Genomic DNA, 17,136 nt, shown 5'->3' on the forward strand with positions numbered 1-17,136 from the left:
CCTGGGAAAAATAGTTATGGTCCAGAGGTGTCCCATGCAGTGCAGACACCTCGTTTGGTGTGATAAGGGCCAGGTGGAAATACCCAGGTGGAGGGTAAGTCCCCCTAGTGTAGCTGGGGCTGTTCTTCAGGATTCGTGCAGCGGTGTCAAGTAACTAAGTACAAATACTTTGTTACCTTACTTAAGTAGAAATTTTGGATATCTATACTTTACTGGAGTAATTATTTTACAGGAGACTTTTTACTTCTACTCCTTACATTTTCATGCAATTATCTGTACTTTCTACTCCTTACATTTTAAAAATAGCCTTGTCACTCATATTTCAGTTTGGCTTGTTTCATTCATTGGGGCAGTGGTAACCTAAAGGTTAAAGAAGCGAGCTTGTGACTGCAAGGTCATCAGTTCAATCCCCAGACCGACAGGATAAAATTCTGGGAGGGAAAAGTGAATGAGCAGCGCTTGACCCCCATGCTACACTTTTTCACCAGGTCACACACTCTCCTCACACGAGTAAACACTACTTTCTTAACTGATCACTAACCAGTTGTTGTTTTTAACGTGCTAGTAAGGACTGTGAATTTAATTGCTAGTCCAGTCATTTCATTGCCCAGTAATTCAGAGCCCTGTTTCCAGTTCTTGATGTGATAAAATCTCCAGCATGTGATCAACATACCAGCCTATCCTGTCTGACCATTGTCCAATGGAGGTGGAGAAACAGAAACGTTGACCCTGACGTGATTTGAACACGCAACCTTCTGATCTGGAGTCTGACGCGCTACCGTTGCGCCACAGAGTCCGAAATCTTGTTTACCAAACTGGTGACAAGTCCAACACTGGGGGGGAGAGCTTGATTAAAAACATTGTAGTAGTCAGTTTAAAGGTGAGTTATAATGGCTATTTTCAGGTTCATACTTGTGTTTTGTGTTTCTTCTAGGACATGTTTATATACTTTGATATTCAAAGGACACTTTATTTTTCATATACGGCCCATGGGTGCAGCACCTGTACTCTCTGTTGTAGAGCTGTCTCTTCAAAATCCTTCCTAAAAAGCCCAGTCTGCTCTCACTGTTCAGTGTTTCCAGGTCTCTGCATCATTAGCATCTGAAGCTTTTAAACCAAAAACTAAACAACCAGACAAGTTCCAGCAGGAATGTGATCTGAAATTGGGGAGAAATGAACATTATGTGTGTCTACCACCAGTCTAGACATGTTACTGCCCTCTACCATTTAATATACCCTCTGCCTTCCTGCACTAAATCCAGATGGGTCACCAAAGAAGCTTTATAAAGCCCTGAAGGTAAGTTATGGTTAACATGTCTCCAACAAATCCACCAGTTAACCATAATGTTGAAGATTCAGTAGCCTACTATTTAAATATGGCAGGGAAGATAAATTAGGTATTTTCAGTCAGGGAGAGCAGGATGCGCGTTGAGAGGAACCAAATGTGTTCAGCAGTTTAGCTCAGCCCTGCAGTGAGCATGGTAGCACTCTAAACTGTCTAAAGTGCACAGCATTTTACGATACAGTCATTACTCTGAGACCCGATCAAGTGGTAGAACTAGAGAGAAACACCAGAAAGCAAAGTAGAGAACCACTATGGTATGATGCGCGCAAGCTGCGCATAACAGCAAGCACAGCCAGCAAAGTGCCTCAGCTTGAGACAACTGACCCAGATAAGTTTCTTGCTGAACACCTGTATCCAAGGTTCCAGGGGAGTCGGGCCACAAGGTACGGAAAGGAAAGTGAGGGACTTGCAAAGGAGCATATTAAAGAGAGGGGCTGCAGAGTGATTGACAAAGGATTGGTGGTGTGTGCAGGAGACCCATGGCTGGCAGCTAGCCCTGATGGTATCATTGATAATAAGCTACTAGAAATAAAATGCCCCATCAACCTCAGTGCATGCACATCCATTAATGATGCATTCACTGCTAAAAACCAAGACATCAGAGTGGAAGACGGGCAGTACATTATGAACCCAAAAGGCCCCCAAGGCTACTATAGTCAGGTACAGTTAGGGATGCACTCGTGGCTACAAACAGCCAGTCTTGTTATTTGGACCCCACTACAACACCTGGAGCTTGATGTGCCTTATGACAATGACTTTGCCATCACATATATGCAAAGGCTACGTAGCTTCTACTTTAAACACATGCTGCCAAAAGTTGTGGATGAATTTGTAAAGGGAAGACTACAGTTGAGCAACAACTACATGGAAATGTTCTCAAAAGCTGCTCATTAGTGCAGAATCAGAAAATGATTTATTGCCAAGTCACACTTATAATGTATTTGCCTTCGTGGTTGGTCCAAACATAAACATATTTAACACTGATATGAAATAAACAGTAAATGCAGAAACAAATATGTACAATATAACTGATAGATGTATTTTAAGTACAACAATTTGATAACTGTTTAATACTGAGAAAAATAAGGCTGTATGAATTAGTGCAGGATGTGCAAATGTTTATGATATATAGATCTCTTGTGTTGTTTGAATGATATAGAAAGTTAATTAGTTCCATTCAGCCTGGGAGAAGAGGAAAAAAGCTCTTTATCGAGATGATCTGTAGATGAGGATTTGTTGTTTGTATATAGTGTGTGTGTGTGTGTGTGTGTGTGTGTGTGTGTGTGTGTATGTGTATGTATATATTTGTATTCATGTATTTCTCTGAATGATTTGTATATGCAACTGGAAGACGTTTGCTAAATAAGTTTGTGTTTGTTAAACTAAATAACTCTAGAATCAGTCCAACATGGCAGGGCAGAAGGGCCTGAAGGGTCTGAAATTCATCAATCAATCAATAAATGATTTATTGCTAGTTGTTGGTGTTCATTACTGAATCTATACTGTATTACTGACTTAGCGTTACGGGGAGGTCATATAGTAGCGATGAATGTAGTAACGAACGTAATAAACAGTCCTGCTTTATTTAGGTACCAGTTGGTTCCCCAGATTTGAAAGCGCTGCACAAACAAAGACATTTGGCATAATGCAGATAATAGGCTACCTAGTTTAATTATCTGGTGTCTGTTGGGAGACTTGTCTCTATAAGACCCGAAGCCTAGAAGCCAGTGACAGCCAATGAAGTTGCAGCATTATTAACGCTGTCCAAGGTGCTGAACAAGCTCCTGGAGAGGGTGGTTATCCACGATAGATAACAGTTAGTTCAGTGTCCTCCTCTCCACCACAGCTTCAAATGTGTCCTGTTTGCAGCCAATAACGGAGCCAGCTTTCCTGATCAGTTTGTTCAGTCTGTTTGTACCACAGGCTCCGATGCTGCTGCCCCAGCAGATGGCGGAGGAGACAACAGACTGGTAGAACATCTCCAACAGTCTGCTGCACACGTTGAAGCATCTCTGCTTCCTCAGGAAATAGAGTCTGCTCATCCCCTTCCTGTAAACAGCAGTGCTGTTGATTTTCCAGGTCAGCCGGTTGTCGATGTTGACACCCAGGTACCTGTACTCCTCAACCATGTCCACATCTCCACCCAGAATGCGAAGGGGCTGCGGAGCCGTTTCCAATCCTCCTGAAGTCGATCACCACCTCTCTGGTCTTATCCACATTCAGCAGCAGGTGATTCTTACCAGTCCAATCTAAAAATGGTCCACCAGCGCTCTGTACTCTCCCTCCTGTCCATCCCTTATACACCCAAGAAGTGATGAGAAAACGTCTGTAGGTGACATGACTCTGAGTTGTACTGGAAGTCTGTGGTGCATAAGGTGAATAGAAAAGGAGACAGCACAGTCCCCTGTGGAGCCCCCACTCGCCACCACATCAGACAGAACACAGTCCAGACGGACAAACTGTGGTCTGTCTGTCAGGTAGTCAGTGATTGATTGCTGCCGCCACCATCCAGGTGCAAATGAGCTCACTGCAGAAGATAGATGACACTCTCAGACGAGGCTGGTAGGCAAACTGTATAGGGTCCAGAGAAGATCTCACCTCCAGCCTAAGGTAGGCCAAGACCAGCCTCTCCAGCACCTTCATCACATGGGATGTGAGAGCCACTCGGCAGTAGTCCTTGAGGCCAGATGGAGTCGACTTCTTGGGGACCGGGACAAGGGAGGATGTCTTCCACAGCAGCAGCACCCTGTGCAGGCTCAGGTTGAAGAGATACCGGAGAATAACAGACAGCTGACTGTAATGTTTAAGGTCTACAACAATAGTATGATGTTTACGACAGTGACGTTTTGCTGTACGACTGCCGGAATACGTTGTGTATAGAATGTTGTATATGTTATCACAGTAAAGCATACTAACTACTCAACATACGTCTGGTCATTTCAAAACACCATAACGGGAACATCACACTGACTGGCCCAGGTCTTCAGGCCCCTGGGGCATTAGGTTTAGCTGAACCTTCAATGAAAACAAAGATACACAGATGCTAGAACCTAGTTCAGCCTAGCTCTCTCTCTGGGAAGTATGCAAATGTGTGGCAGGCCCACGAACCTCCAAAAGGAGACAGTCTTAAAATAAAACATTTCTTTAACATGCAACTGTCTAGAAGAGCTGCTTTAAAATGGTAGCATTTGATAAATGGTTTAGCTAAAAGCAAAGCAAATGGTCTATACCAGGCATTCAGAGACAGCTGAACACTGTGTACTTGTGTGTGTGTGTGTGCGTGTGTGCGTGTGTGCGTGTGTGCGTGCGTGCGTGCATGTGTGTGTGTGTGTGCATGCGTGCTTGTGTGTGTGTGTGTGTGTGGGGGCGGTGATGATTCAGAAGTCAGATTTCTCACAGGAACAGCCACTTCACTAGAAGCAGAAGCACATTGCAGTTAGCCAGTGAGGAAAGAATTTTTTTTTTTGTTTTTGCTCTTTGGTAGGGATCTGAGGGATCCACAGAGAAGCGTACAAACATTCATTTTGGATATTTTATTTTCTGACTGTCACAATGTCCAGAGTTACCAATCTGTCGAAGCTGCGGCAAGAGAGGATGAGGGAGATCAACCAGCGGGTGAGTTGACATTATGTTCATTATTGAGTGTAACATTAACTACATTTACATCAGGCAATGGCATCCGACAGACTTCAGCTTCTGCCAACCACACTGCGTTTAGTAGGGGAAGGCACAAGATCAGATAAGTAATCTCTACTACTAAGTTGGGTACGTTTTTCTTTTCTTTTCCTGTCTCTGTTTTAGTCACTTCCCCCCCTCTGTCTCTATCACTGTGTCATTGCCTGTTCTTGCACTCTCAGCCATAAAACATTTCCTCTTTTTGGACACAAGGCCTACTCATTACAACACAGCACAAGGCCTCCCAGGACATGGGCCCTGATACAGCTGCATTGGCACACCATTTCTCATCTAGATAGAATAGGCCTTCATGTATTTGTGAATGTAGGTGGTGGTGTCTAGGTATGTTTGCTTGTACACTGTGTGCTAGCTCACTGGATATTAGACTATAGCAACAGTTGCCATAGAAATGGCAGTGGGTGTGTGTGATATTACTGCTTTCTTTGAGAAGGTTGTAGGCCTCAGTGTGTAAAAATAAACATATAAAATGTCCTATTGTACCAGTCCTGAACTGTAGCTGTGATTAATATTATTATATTTGTCCATTACATGTTTTTTCTCTAAGCTTAATAAATATATAAAAAGACAAATTCCACCATTAAACTGTTCCTACTTCGCTCTACTTATGGAAGTCCCAGGAGCTGACTGTAATACGCTTCTGCTTTAAGGTGCCTATACACACTATAGGCAATAAGAATGACCAATTCAATGTATATATCTCACTGCGAGATGGCTCTTATCATACTGCCGGTGTCCCGACCCCCACTACAGGTCGCCAAAATTTGACAGGGAGGACCTCGAACCTTGAATTTAAAGGTGTAATAGGTTACTTTGTTGGTTGCCGTTTGTAAACACGATAAACTGTAGAAAATATGGATGTAGTCTTTGTGACGTCACATGCTGCAGTTTTTGGCACTTCCGCAATGGCTCAATGTTTTAGCACCATAGGTTGCTGCTTGGTAAACACCGGCATCAGACATCTCTGCTCCTGGCTGGAGAAAAGGCCGCTGGTGTCTGGGGCCGAGCTATCTGCCTCCCGCTGGCGCTCTGACTGCAGGTTGAATGCGGCAGCGAGAACAGATCTGGGTCCGTACACAGCTGGCTGCGCTGCCCTCTCACATAGAGCCATCTGTATTAAATTGAGACCCTTTCATAACCGCTGAAAAACTCCTTATAGTATATATAGCCTTAAAGTCACATTTAATAGCAGTCCCCTCCGTGCTTTGGTAGAATTGGTTTTCACACCGAAGTGAACCGTAACCGTTCAGTAGATCTGAATAACTTAACCATTGACCAAAACGTCTTCTGAAATATGTGGAATACATATTTTCTTTTAAATCAATCAAAAACAAACTAAAGATAAATTAGCAATACAAAATGGTTTGATCTGAATAAAAATCTCTGAACTTTTGTATAAGAATATTAAATATAGTGCTATAACAGTTAGAAGAAAGGATCAAAGACCTAAACCCTCTAGATGCAAATAACACTAAAAGAATTACAGAGCCAACTACAGGCTCTCGAAGGCTGGAAAGATTTGTGGAGTCGACAGCATCTGCCCAGAAACTTAGGTGTCATTTTTGATTCAGACTTCACTTGTCCAGCCCTGTTTTCTCCATATCAGAACAATCTCCAAAATAAAAAAAAACATATTGTCACAGCCCAACTTTGAAAAGGTAGTCCATGCTGTCATTTTCTCCAGTCTTGATTACTGCAACTCTCTTCTAACCGGCATCAACTACAACCCCTTCTCCTGCCTCCAGCAGCCGGGCTTCTCACATCACTCACACTTCACTTCTCTGGCTCCCCTTCCTGTTTCAGAATTGATTTTAGGATTTTACTGATGACTTTTAGAGCTCTTCAGGATCCAGCCCCACACTATATCTTGGAGATTCTGACCCCATACGAGCCTGTTGGCAGCCTTAGATCCTCGGGCAGGACCGTTCCAAAGTCGAGGTTAAAAACCAGAGGTGATCGTCTCCGTCAGGACACCTCGGCTTTAGAATGACCTGCCCGAGGACATAAGGCTCGCCGAATCACTGACTTCTTTTAAATCACTTCTTAAACGCCATTTCATAGACTTGCTTTTATGTGATGCCATTGTCATTTATTTATTTTCCTTATCACCTGTAAACTTAATTTTGTTCATTGAGTAGTTTTTTTCTGTCCTTTAAAGCTGTCCCATCTTACTTTTTTCACTATTCAACGATGTGTACATAATGGTCAACGGTCTCACTTCGAACTTGTAAAATACGGACCCTTGGGCAGTGGCTGTCAGCGTCAGATACGATGCGAAAAGCACCCTTCAGCGTGTGTAGAACGCACCGGGGAGAGCAGCAGCTACACAGCGTTTGAAGAGGACGTAGTATTAAGAGAGACAACGGTAGAGAGTAGTATTGAAGGCCGAAATTCCACGTAGGGTGGTTGGGGTGGTGGATGGATCAAACAACACAGGACTTTCACCCAGGAGACCGGGGTCCGCTGTCGCTTTCTCCTTTTCCTAAACCCAACTGTCCCGTTCTTATTTACCTAAACCCAACTGTCCCGTTGTTCTTTACCTAAACCCAACTGTTCTGTTCTCCTTTTCCTAAACCCAACTGTTCTGTTCTCCTTTTCCTAAACCCAACTGTCCCGTTCTTCTTTACCTAAACCCAACTGTCCCGTTCTTCTTTACCTAAACCCAACTGTCCCGTTCTTCTTTACCTAAACCCAACTGTCCCGTTGTTCTTTACCTAAACCCAACTGTTCTGTTCTCCTTTTCCTAAACCCAACTGTCCCGTTCTTCTTTACCTAAACCCAACTGTCCCGTTCTTCTTTTCCTAAACCCAACTGTCTGGTTCTTCTTTATCTAAACCCAGCTGTCCCGTTCTTCTTTACCTAAACCCAACTGTCCCGTTCTTCTTTTCCTAAACCCAACTGTTCTGTTCTCCTTTTCCTAAACCCAACTGTCCCGTTCTTCTTTACCTAAACCCAACTGTCCCGTTCTTCTTTTCCTAAACCCAACTGTTCTGTTCTCCTTTTCCTAAACCCAACTGTCCCGTTCTTCTTTACCTAAACCCAACTGTCCCGTTCTTCTTTTCCTAAACCCAACTGTCCCGTTCTTCTTTTCCTAAACCCAAGTGTTCTGTTCTTCTTTACCTAAACCCAACTGTCCCGTTCTTCTTTTCTTAAACCCAACTGTCCCGTTCTTCTTTACCTAAACCCAACTGTCCCGTTCTTTTCTTAAACCCAACTGTCCCGTTCTTCTTTACCAAAACCCAACTGTCCCGTTCTTTTCTTAAACCCAACTGTCCCGTTGTTCTTTTCCTAAACCCAACTGTCCCGTTCTTCTTTTCCTAAACCCAACTGCCCCGTTCATGTTCCGTGTGTCACGTAAACGTACCTTTTATAAGTCCACCCAAGAAGTTTTCCTAAACCTAACTGCGTCAAAAGTGACGCCAATAGTCCCGACCCAGCGCGCTTAGATAAAGCACATTTGGATATGACGCTAAAGGAGACTTTTAGCTTCAATAACAACACCAAAGGCACCTGACCAAGCGTCCGTATTTTGTATGGGTATATGTATTGATTTGCATGTGCTTTTGTTTCCTATTTTAAAACACTTTTTTTGCAGTATTATTAATGCCCAAATACTGTCTTTCCTTTCAAGCACAACAGGTTGATTATATTGATATACGGTTATTGTTTCTTTACTGTAGTGACCACACACACACACACACACACACACACACACGCTGAGGGTTTATTTTATGTCATATTGCTCCTATTACATACAAAATGTGTATGGGTGTGCATTTATTTCGGTGTTTTATTCCTGTCATGTCAGTAAATTATGTGTAGCATTGTCAGTATTATGTCGGTCAGGAAGTCTAAACTTACATTACCCAGGGTGCTATGCTGCCCCTTAGGATTAAATCTGGGTTACTCCTTTTAGCCCATTTCTGGATGTAGTGCAGTTTGCTGAAGACTACTGCAGAAATCAAGTCTGGATGTGATAAGGCGATGAATCAGTCAGACTATTTCCAGATGGGAAAAAGCACTGGACGTTTTGCACAGATAGATAGGTAGGTAGGTAGGTAGATAGGTAGGTAGATAGATAGGTAGGTAGGTAGATAGGGAGGTAGGTAGATAGGTAGATAGGTAGGTAGGTAGATAGATAGGTAGGTAGGTAGATAGATAGGTAGGTAGGTAGATAGATAGGTAGGTAGATAGATAGGTAGATAGATAGATAGACTTTATTAATCCCAAATTGGGAAATTACCCTGTTACAAGCAGCAAGTTACCAAGGACAAAAATACCAAAACAACTACTCGAAAAATATACTCAGAGCAATTAAAAAATAATGTACATGTATATACAAGTGTAGAATAAAATGTACACCCTACATATTTATAGATATGCTATAAATGTGCTATTTTATATTGAATTAAAATCAAGATTGAAATCATTCAGTTTATTGGAGTTTATTGGACAGAAAGCAGAGATACAATATCATATGTTATCAAGAATGTCTTGATTATGTCGGAGAGAACCAGGATCTGGATTCATTAAGCATCCTAAAATAGGAAATGAGCCTGGCAGAAAAAACACATTTTTGGTCTTACTTTCAGGAGTACAAAAATGGCTCATCTTCATCGGAGATGTCTGTCCATCTAACTTTGTGAGAGCATGGATGTATAGTCAGACTTGAATACAGCGTTGGAGGCGGAGCCCCATTCATTGCTATAATGGTTGCTCAGTGGCGTCTGAATCCATAATAGTTCAACTTCTGCATATAAAATGACCTGGATGATCAACGCTAACTAGTATTAGTTAGTTAGAAAACTAAACTTGTCTTCACAATTTTACTCCTTTTTGCAACAGAAAAAAACACTTGTACCTGAGTCAAACTTTTGTTTAAAAGCATAATAAGGACGGAAGCGTCACGCTCATTTTCGGTCAAATGGCCTTTTGAATGGGAGTGCTAGAGGCACTACTACGATCACATCAAAATCACTATTTTTAAAACACTAAGAAGGCTCGACACAACATGAAACTTTGCTCCAAGTATCACGAGGGGCTCTACACATGAATTCGAGCATTGAGAACATTGTTTGTGTACACAGAGTTTGCGAATGAACGGACTCCATAGGAGGAAATGTCATTCTTATATGAAGCTCCTTTTTCAACTACAAGATCAATATTTTGTTTTTCACTAATGACAAAACAAGGAATTATCCGTGCATTTATATGGAACAAAGCTTTAGGAGCTTTCCATATTTACTCTCCTCCCTGTTACGTTGCATTCGGATTTCACAATCACCGTTTTCCGTCAGATCGTATATATATATATAACGACGTTTCCGACCGCGCTTGAAGGCATCTTTATTTCACTGGAGAGTGAGAAAGAAAAGAGAGGAGCAAGAAATAGCGAGTGCTTTGTTGTTGCAGGAAACAATCAGCTGTTCCACAAACTCCCGGGAATATAAGAGATCCAAGTGGTGGAACGTAGAGACACTGAACGTGAATAGGGAACATATTTTAACTAAAAGATATCACCGTGAAACTTCCCCAGTTGATTATTTACATAAAGACCATAATGTTTTGTATTACTAAACTTGTTTTATTATGTTAATGTGACATTATCTAATACATGCTGATTTGCATATATAGAGGGGTTTCCTGACCATACCTTCACTCCACTTTTTTGCTACCTAGTTATTTTTTAAACCTGGACACTGTTCTCTATGTTTTTGTGTCTAAGTGTCTGATGGAAACAACAATCTTTGAAATTGATCCAGTATTAATCAAGAAACAAGCTGCAATGTAACCCTATAGGACCAATGTTCAGCGTCAGTTAGCGTCAACTAAAAGTTCTGTTTTTGCCGGTGACAGGCTCAAATTATTATTCTAAGTGTCTGACAACATTATAGAAAGGATCCCTATACAGACAGACCTTTTTGTTAAAGAGTAAGATCCTTTTTGTTTAACATGGTGGATCCAAAATTACCATACCCACCAGACTCCATGTAAATAAACATTACTTTTATCATCGTAAGACACACTTCATTCAAAGTGGACAGAAACTCTTAGGATAATAATCTTAGCCTGTCAATGGCAAAAACACCACTTTTAGTGGACGGACATTGACAGTGTGCATTTTCGGTGTCGAGCAGGACCACGGCAGCAGCTGCCATAAACGGTCCACCTGAACCACCAAATCTGTGAGGCGAGAAAGCATAAGGACCCTGGATCTAGGTTAGTAACATGCATTAAAGGGACATGAATGCACACAGGTGGAGGGAGAGAGGAGCTCAGTGTGTCAGAGGAAGGCCCCCGGCAGTTTAAAACTATAACAGCATAACTAAGAGTTGGTCCGAGGAAAACCTTGGCCAGCCCTAACTATAAGCTTTATCAAAGAGGAGAGTTTTAAGCTTACTCTTAAATGTGCAGACGGTGTCTGCCTCCTGAACCCAGACTGGGAGCTGGTTCCACAGGAGAGGAGCCTGATAACTGAAGGCTCTGGCTCCCATTCTACTTTTAGAGACTCTAGGAACCACAAGTAACTCTGAGTAACTCTTTATTAATATATTAAATGATCTAATACACTTTTTGTCAAATTCAGTGAATATCTCCTCACGGTCACCTAGCCCTGGCTGTGTAAATGGAAAACAAACAGAAAGGAGTGCACGAGCCACAAAACACTGTTCCAGCCAATTGTCAAAAGGCGACGTCAGGTGACGGTAGGCGGGAGGGGGCGAGGCGGCATGAGAATGTGCCGACGGCAAATCTTAGGGGTGGAGCTTTATTGTAATAAAGTAGCTGCAATTTCCCAAACATAATTACGTTTTTCTTGATTAGATTTTTATTTGTAGCTGACCAGTTAGCTAGTGAGCCAGCAAGCTAACAGTAGCCAGCAGCTAAAACACAAAATATTTCACATATCAATGTCACCTTTTGGATGGTTTCAACACCGGGGCGGACGGGGTTTGTTGTAACGCTAGCTAGCTACTAAACGAGGCTGAGAGACGGGTGCGGGTGGGGATTGTCGGGGAAATCTCCGCGATAAGGAGCCAGGACGTTCGATGCCTGTTGTGCAGCAGCAGAACATCTCTCAGCTGCCCGAAATTATCTCCCCTTCACTTTTCAGTAATCTTAACTTTTCGTTTTGGTGCTTAACCCACCTTTTGTCAGGTTAATTTAGCTAACCGTAAAGACAGCTAAACACGAAGGGGGGAGAAATTCGGCAGGGAAAAGATTTTCGGCACATACACCAGTAGCGCTACGGAGATGTAGATAGCTACCGCTATGGATGGCCGCTGTTGTGACTCGGTGCTGGGTCTGATATAGTCTGTTTCCCGACGTTTAATTAAACTGCCGTTAGCGTCGTAAGCACCAGGCACTGGAGATAAGTTCTGGCCGGGGGGGGTTGCTGTAATGAAAGTAGCTGGCTGATAGCTGACTGGGGACTAACGGTAACTAGCTAGCTATATGTCCCGGGGCTGTTGTCAGCTGTCATCCCGACTGAGTCTCTCTGCGCCGGGGGAGTGAAGCAGACAGACCGGGGTGTGCTACTTTGGCTAAATTAGCATTAGATTAATGGTCTATCCATACAGCTAACGTTAACGTTACTAGTGAAGTTATTTGTGGGTTAGCTCAGTCCTGTTGGCTGTGGTCGAAACAGTCATACTAAAAATAACTTTATTAGCGCGTTGAACGATGTTGTAACCTCATAATGTTACCCACAAAGCTTTAGCATCAACGTTAGCACATTGTAGTAACGTCAAGCTGGTATCGATATTGAACTTTCAAAATAGATAAGGTCTCTGTTGTATTACTGTGATAAAAAGTGGGATGTAATTAATCACAAAATGATGCTGTATGGCAAAAAAAAAAAAAAAAAAAAAAAAGCAGTATTACGGTTACAAGTATTTTTTTTCTGTGACATTGTATGATTTACAGTTACTCCTGAACGTATCATCTTGGTGCCAGTGTTCTGACGGAAGTTAGAGTAACTGGAGGGTGAAAGGTTATATGATGCCACTGACGGGCGACTAAAGGAAACGTGCCGTGTCTGAAAATAAAATAACAGATTTCTCTGGGTTTGACATTTGATGGAAACATTTGGGATAGTGTAAGAACACAACTCATAAAAATATATAACATAGGTATGGTCATTTTTAGACATTTTAAAGCAGAAATGTTACATATTGTACCTTTAAGCTGTTGTCATCTAGGGGGAACCCAGAAAGGGGCGTGGTGATGAGACATTCCCTTGGATAATGTATTTGTTTGGCAGCTGAGATCAAATATAAACAATCTTTGAGCAGTATCACTTACTGCAGCTTTAACATGGGCTGCAATGGGAAATTGTGGCATCACCGATTTCAGTATTTTTCAATACTTTGCACCACTTGGATCTCTTAGGACTTTTTATATATTATAGAGGAGACTTTTATGAGACTAGATCAGTTGAAAGAGTTTCTGTTGCAATTTGTGTGGAGTCATGTTGCATATGCTTCAGCACACCATTTCACAAAATTATCAACAACAAGGGCTATGATTAATTCCATCATCTTTCCGGCAGCACATAAAAAAAGAAGAAAAAGTCGGCATTCGAGAGCGGTGCAAGCAAACACGTCTGATCCGGAGGCCGCCATCTCCATCATTCAACCCCCACCTATTGAAACTGAAGGAATTATTGTTTTTCCCGAAAAATTAATTGCCTTTTTGAGGGGCTTAACATACACAAAAACTCACCAAATTTGGCGGTCGCATAAAGTCTGGTGAACATTTTCGTATTTTAAGGGTTTTGGGAATAGGCGCACAAAAATGGCTTGCTAGCGCCCCCTAGAAAGTTAAAAAAATGTAGCCCCTGCAGTGCGTTTAACGCAGACTCACAAAACTTGGTACACATATGTAAAATGTCAGGATGTACAAATAACGTCATTAGAGCCATACCCTAAACCCAACAGGAAATCCGCCATTTTGATTTCAAAGTTCGAAATTAGTGCGATTTTGGCCATTTCCACGTCGTACTTTAACGAACTCCTCCTAGAGATTTCATCCGATCAACTTCAAACTCGGTCTGTGCCATCTTAAGATGTTAAAGATGAAAAGTTGTTAAAAGAAAATTTTTCGTCATAGGCCGTGGCCGTGGTGGGGCGGCCATTTTGTGTGTTTCGCCGCCAAAACAGGAAGTGGGTGTAACTCAAGTGTACGTTGTCCAACTGGCTCGAAACTTTTCAGGATTCACAAGAGTCCAACCCATTGACATATATATAATGGACCAACAGACCCCATTGCTCTGGACGGAGACCAGTGAAGGCTATTAGAAGCACTTTTCCGGTGATGTCTTACTTTACTGCGCAGCCTCCAACTGACAGAGACAACGTAAATGTGATGTGAGCAACGTGTCTGAAAGTTGTAAGTCTTCTGGTAGCTGTGCCAAGAGAAATCTGAATCATTTCCAATCTTACAGAGACGGAGAGCGTAGGTATATGGAAGGAGATAACATAGGCACAGGCTAATTATTGCTAACTAACATGCTAGTTAACATTAGTAATTAAACCTAAACAGCTAATGTAAGTCAAAACTGCCTGCGAGCTTCTCCTGTACTATACGGTAATTCCTCTACTGTGCGACAGTAAGTCACTTGGTTATGACACAATCCTTAGCTTATTTTTACAAAAATGTCTGCTACGGAGCCATAACGTGAGGTACAAGGTAATGGAGCCTTTTATCCATTGTTGTGTTTCTTTAGAAATAAACAATGGATAAATAGAGTCATTAAACGCTTCAGATGTAAAGTTATTCGCTGTCAAGTGACGTAAAAAAAAAATGGCGGTCAGCGGAATGCTAACAAGAGGTGATACCTTTGTAGCAACAAAATGGTGCCATCGGAGGTTCGAGTACTGAAACGAAGCTTACCCCCTTGCTCCAACCCTGAGGACAAATAAAGGCCGATATTTACTTAAAGTCATAGTGCCCCCTAGTGGCAACAGGAAGTAGGCCTAAAAGTCAAGGTGCTATACTTTAACGAACTCCTCCTAGAGATTTCATCCGATGGACTTCAAACTTGGTCTGTACCATCCCAACATCTTAACGATGAAAATTTATTAAAAGAAAAACTTTTCGTCAGACGGTGTGGGCGTGGCGGCCATTTTGATTGTTTCGCGATGAACAAAGAAGTTGTTGTAACTTGAGTGCACGTTGTCGTATCTGCCCAAAATTTCTCACGAATCACGAGGGTCCAGGCCTTAGGACACCTACAGGCCAAAATTTTCTTTTGGTGATAGCGCCCCCTGCTGGCAACATTAAATGCGCCTTATATGACATCATCCGATTTACATGAAACTCAGAATGTGTGGTCTACATGTGATACTGAGCCGCCCCCTATAATATGACCATGCCCACTTATGCAGGCCACGCCCCCTTTCATAACATTTAAACCGTTTAAGGTAGAGTCTCGTGTGAGGTATCATTGAACTCAGCAGAGACTTCCTTCTTCATTGGTGATGGTTTGACCCGCCCCCTAAGCTTAAGCCACGCCCCTTTATATACCATTTGACCCGTTTAATGTAGACCCTTGTGTGAGGTGTCATTGAACTCAGCAGAGACTTCCTTCTTCATTTGAAATTATTTGGCCCGCTCCTTATGTTCAAGCCACGCCCCATTTTCATACATGCTGACCCATCTAAGGTAGAGTCTTGTGTGAGGTATCATTGAACTCAGCAGAGACTTCCTTATTCATTGGTCATGGTTTGACCCGCCGGTTAAGCTTTAGCCACGCCCACTTCTACAACTAATGACCCGTTTGATGTAGACCCTTGTGTGAGGCATCATTGAACAAAGCAGAGAGTTCCTTATTTATTGGTGATGGTTTAGCCCGCTCCCCTATACTTTGGCCACGCCCCCTTTCACAGCTAATGAACTGTATGACGTAGAGTCTTGTGTGAGGTATCATTGAATTCGGCAGGGAGTTCCCTTTTCATTGATGACAATTTGCAGTGGCTGATGCTGCGCAAATGCACGGTCGCAAGGAGTCCGCCGGTAACCCGACGCGCGCAGAGGCGCGAGGGCCCGTCTATCGCTGCTCGCAGCTTTAATTATTAAATTGGTTTAGGTGAATGATATATGCTCCGTGTCGACTTAAGGAAGTCCCCCCCTAATCCAAATCTCCCCAAGACGTCAAACACTTAGCCCCATTCAACCCTATCAAAGGCTTTTTTCTAGTGAGACGGCCAATGCCTTCTATTTGTTATGTGAGGTAAATTGTATAATACTCAAGACCCTTTTTACATTGCTGGTTGAATAGCATCCATTAACAGCCTGTCCGATCAGAGTTTATAGGTGTGGGTAGTAATTTCCCCACACGTCTGGCCAAGAGTTTTGTCAGCAGTTTGCTTTCAACAGAAATCAGACTGATGGGTCTATAGGAACCGCATATATCAGGAGGTTTGTCCTTCTTTAAAATAACTGAGGTATAAGTAATGCTTAAAGTAGGGGGGAGACAACTCCTGTTAAAGCAGTCCAAATACATATCTGTAAGGGAGCACACCGATTCCTGACTGAACGTTTTGTAAAATTCAGGGCCAAAACAGTTGGATACATGTGCTTGGCTCAGCGTGGCGGGAGCAGGGACCCCCTATTACATGTTTTGTATAATAATAAGTTTCATATTAAACTGGGCCTACAATAACGTGTAGGGTGGCCTTACATACATTTCTTGCATAGAATACTAAGCTATTAAAATAGCCTAATCATTTTTGGCATGATTTTATAAAATGATGTTTTAATGTTCAAAATACATGTGGCACAGTGAATCCTTAGGATGAACTGTATCTGTGGATGTCCAAAGTGACTACCTTACAGGCCAGTAAGCCTATCATCAGTGGGAATTTATATTTGCTATATGTTGGATTCATGCTTTTTCATTTTTGAAAAAACTTTCAAAAATTAACAATAATCAGGCCCCCTGCATTGACTCTGAGGACCCCATAGGGGCCCCGGACTCCCTGTTGAAGATCCGTGGCCTAGAGAGGTAATGAGAGAGATTTTTCCAGCCGTTTATTAAAGTGGTGGTCATTCAGCAGTTACTAAAACCTAAACCACCATTTTTCAAAAAACCTTTGAGA

At 42.3% G+C, this 17,136-nt stretch overlaps 1 protein-coding gene and 1 non-coding gene across 4 annotated transcripts in view; one reads left to right on the forward strand and one right to left on the reverse strand.

Moving 5' to 3' along the window:
- Positions 1 to 724: 724 nt before the first annotated feature.
- On the reverse strand, positions 725 to 796 carry trnaw-cca (transfer RNA tryptophan (anticodon CCA)). Its single transcript has one exon. It is a non-coding gene; the product is annotated as a tRNA-Trp (tRNA).
- A 3,960-nt stretch (positions 797 to 4,756) lies between these two features.
- arhgef2a (Rho guanine nucleotide exchange factor (GEF) 2a) overlaps positions 4,757 to 17,136 on the forward strand; it is a 54,005-nt gene continuing 41,625 nt past the window's right edge. For all 3 annotated transcript variants that reach the window (XM_028597448.1, XM_028597449.1, XM_028597450.1), the window contains exon 1: positions 4,757 to 4,960. In XM_028597448.1, coding sequence (XP_028453249.1) covers positions 4,898 to 4,960 — 63 coding nt within the window. In that variant the 5' untranslated portion in view covers positions 4,757 to 4,897. The remainder of the gene's footprint in view (positions 4,961 to 17,136) is intronic.

Source organism: Perca flavescens, chromosome 14 (assembly GCF_004354835.1).
Source record: "Perca flavescens isolate YP-PL-M2 chromosome 14, PFLA_1.0, whole genome shotgun sequence".
In the NCBI taxonomy this organism is placed as follows: Eukaryota; Metazoa; Chordata; class Actinopteri; order Perciformes; family Percidae; genus Perca; species Perca flavescens.